The following is a 3,524-nucleotide window of genomic DNA, read 5'->3' as shown; positions in this document are numbered from 1 at the left end:
GAAGTACGCAAAGTGTAATCGAACTTGGAGGGAAAACACGATTAAGCTATCATATTGAAGATGCAATTGGCGTTATGGAAGTAAATTATATCATTGAAATTGAAAAGTTTTTTACGTACAAATCTAATGATATAAAATTTTGTAGACATAAAATTTATATTTTATTAATCAAATCAATGGTCAAAGTTTATCTTAAACATGCATATTTGTTAAACCTAAACGAAGAAAGTACCTAGCTGTTAGTGGCATCCAAGTTTGGTATGGCGAGTATCCACGCTAGATACATGCATGGTAAGTAATGTGGTGGAGCTTAATTAATTGGTCTCTGCATGTTACTCCTATTGGTTGTAAACTACGCCACCTAAGCTTTGGTCGAGTTTACGCCAAACTCAATTAAAAATTAAAGAAATGACATCCCTTGCATTTTTCTCTCTTCCAAGCAAACTAAAACCCTGTTTTATTAGAGGTGGACATTTACACCCTCCGTTCACAATTACCTAGCGTTTTAGGTTTAGTTAAAATTAAACTTTGCAAAGTTATTAATTAAATATTTATGAAAATACATGAACATCTAAAATATAAAATTTTATTGTAACAGAATCGTCATAAAGTATATATTTCCATTTTATGCATTTAATATTATGAATGTTAATATGTTTCTCCCATTTTTGAGAAAACTTTACAAATTATAACTTTGATTACATTCATGAGTTTCGACGTAACTATGAATGGAGGGAGTAACCGTTTATCTACCCGATGCTGGACTTTGCCAAGTCATGATGTCAAAGAGTTGACATTACATTATTGAAATAGTTGATCAATACTAGAGCACGGTACCAGATCCAAGGCACCGGTACCCACCCACGGACGGTATCAAGTTTCAGTAGTGGCGGCTTAATAGTAAATATCAACGTTCTCCGCTACAACACAACATTGAGAACACCCACCGGCCGAGCTGGCGCAATGGGATATGCCGCTTTCCATCGACGAAGTCGGAGAAGAACAACATATCTACCACTTCCAGATCAACATCTTTGCTCCAGAAGAACCACCTCGTCCTTATTGGAGACGGAAATGTACTACCTTTGATCATAATTATCCTGCGTTTTAAGTTTAGTCAAAATTAAGTTTTGTAAAGTTTGACCAAATATTTAGGAAAATACATCAACATTTAAATGGTGTTTATTACAAAAATTGTGATATAGTATATATTTAAATTATACGCATTTGATATCATGATATGTTTTCTTCTATTTTTGATCAAACTATACAAATTTTGATTTTGATGAAATTTAGAACACGAGGTAATTGTAAAGGGAGGGAGTAACCGTTTAGCTAGCGGCTGTGGACTTTGTGAAGTCATGATTTCAAAGAGTTGACATTACATTACTGAAATACTATACTAGTAGATGAAGATTAGAGCGCGGTACCAGATCCAAGGCCCATGGAGAATGGCACAGGTACCCACCCACGGAAGGTATCAACTTTCAGTAGTGAACACTAGGTAGTAGGTACCCCTGGCCAGCCTTCTATAAATACTGCTTGTCCTGTTCTCCGCTATAGCACATTCAGAACACCCACCGGCCGAAGCTGGTGCAATGGTGGACGTGGACCTCCGCACGGCGGCGTCGTTCGTGGTGGCTGCGGTGGCCCTCTACTTCCTGGTTGAGCAGCTGTCCTACCACCGCAAGAAGGGGGCGCTGCCAGGGCCGCCGTTGGTGGTGCCTTTCCTTGGCAGCGTGGTGCACATGTTCCGCGATCCAGCGCGGTACTGGGAGGTGAAGGCGGCGCAAGCAAAGGAGTCGGGCCTCGGGTTCGCCGCCGACTGGTTGTTCGGCTACTTCATCGTCTTCATCCGCGACTCGGAGCTGTCCCACCGCGTGTTTGCAAACGTTCGCCCCGACGCCTTCCAGTTAACGGGCCACCCTTTTGGGCGTAAGCTCTGGGGGGCGGACAACATCATCTACAAGTTCGGCGACGAGCACAAGGAGCTGCGGCGCAGGATCGCGCCTAACTTCACGTCGCGTGCGCTTTCCACCTACGCGGCAATCCAACAACGCGTCATCCTCGGCCACCTCCGGAGGTGGCTCGACCGAAGCGCCGCAGCTGACAACAAGTCCATGCCGCTGCTTGTGCCCTTCCGCGACATGAACCTAGAGACCTCGCAGGCGGTGATGGTAGGGCCGTACCTCACCGAGGAGACGACAGAGATGCTCCGCAAGGACTACAACATCTTCATTGACGGGATCGTGGCCGTTCCCGTGGACCTGCCAGGGTTTGTGTTCCGGCGCGCGAGGCTGGCCGGGGAGCGACTCAGGCGCCTACTGGCGGAGTGCGCGCGGGAGAGCAAGGCCCGCATGCGCGCCGGCGGCAAACCGGAGTGCCTTGCGGACTACGGGATTCAGGAGATGGTTCGACACATAGATGAGGCCGCCAATGCAGGACTGCCTCCGCCGGCCAACACCTCAGACGAGAATGTCGGGTCCTACCTCTTCGACTTCCTCTTCGCCGCCCAGGACAATGTCACCTCCTTGCTTTGCTCGGCAGTCTCCGCCCTGGAGACCCACCCGAACGTAGTGGCCCGCGTGCGCGCCGAGGTTGTCACGGTCTGGTCGCCCGAGTCCGGCGAGCTCATCACCGCGGAGATGATCCAGGAGATGAAGTACACGCAGGCGGTGGCGCGCGAGGTGGTCCGGCACCGCCCACCAGGGCCGCTGGCGCCGCACATTGCCCTCCAGCCCTTCCAGCTGACGGAGTGGTACACAGTGCCCAAGGGCGCCATGGTGTTCCCGTCCGTCTACGAGTCCTCCTTCCAGGGCTTCCACTCGCCGGAAACCTTCGACCCAGATCGGTTTTTCTCCGACTCGCGCAGGGAGGACGTGACATACAAGCGCAACTTCCTAGCCTTCGGCGCCGGAGCGCACCAGTGCGTCGGTCAGAGGTACGCACTGTACCACCTCACGCTCTTCATTGCCTTGTTCGTGACCGTCGCAGAGTTCCAGCGAGACAGGACAGAGGGGTGTGACGACCTGTTGTACGTGCCCACCGTCGTGCCCAGGGATGGCTGCGCTGTGTACCTGAAGCAGCGCTGCCCTAGCGTCCCATCCTTTTCCTTGTGAACCATATACGTAGTATATCTTTTCTTTCTATGGCTTGAGTAATGGTTGTAAGATTGTGAAGTTATGTGTTGAGGGTCGAAATAAGTATGTATGGTTGAAACATGTAACGTCAGGAAAGTCTATTTGGAGTTATATAATCCCTCCGTTTGGATAAATGTAAGATGTTGAAATATTTTGTTTTGTTCATCCACTTTATTTTGTATCTAGTCTATCTTTATGTGTGGTTCACTTATTTTAGTTTGTATCTAATTATTAATGCACAGAGTAATTATTAATTTTGCATGTCATCTAAAAGTATGTTTTAGATCAAGGTGCGACATGTTTATCCGGTGGAGATGATATAATCCATGACATCCCATTTTAGCCTAGAGGGTGTCTTGGCTATACGACCCCGAGGGCTCAAAA

The 3,524-nt window shown here is 47.8% G+C and overlaps 1 protein-coding gene across 1 annotated transcript; it reads left to right on the top strand.

Annotated features, from left to right (window-relative positions):
• Positions 1-1,444: 1,444 nt before the first annotated feature.
• On the top strand, positions 1,445-3,119 carry LOC124695192 (cytochrome P450 710A1-like). The gene is made up of 2 exons (XM_047228069.1): positions 1,445-1,460; positions 1,564-3,119. The coding sequence occupies exons 1-2, from the start codon at positions 1,445-1,447 to the stop codon at positions 3,117-3,119; spliced, it is 1,572 nt and encodes a 523-aa protein (XP_047084025.1).
• The last annotated feature ends 405 nt before the right edge of the window (positions 3,120-3,524 follow it).

This window comes from Lolium rigidum, chromosome 3, assembly GCF_022539505.1.
Source record: "Lolium rigidum isolate FL_2022 chromosome 3, APGP_CSIRO_Lrig_0.1, whole genome shotgun sequence".
NCBI lineage: Eukaryota > Viridiplantae > Streptophyta > Magnoliopsida > Poales > Poaceae > Lolium > Lolium rigidum.
Note: the sequence above shows the minus strand (reverse complement) of the source record. Positions and strands in the feature narration are given on the sequence as shown.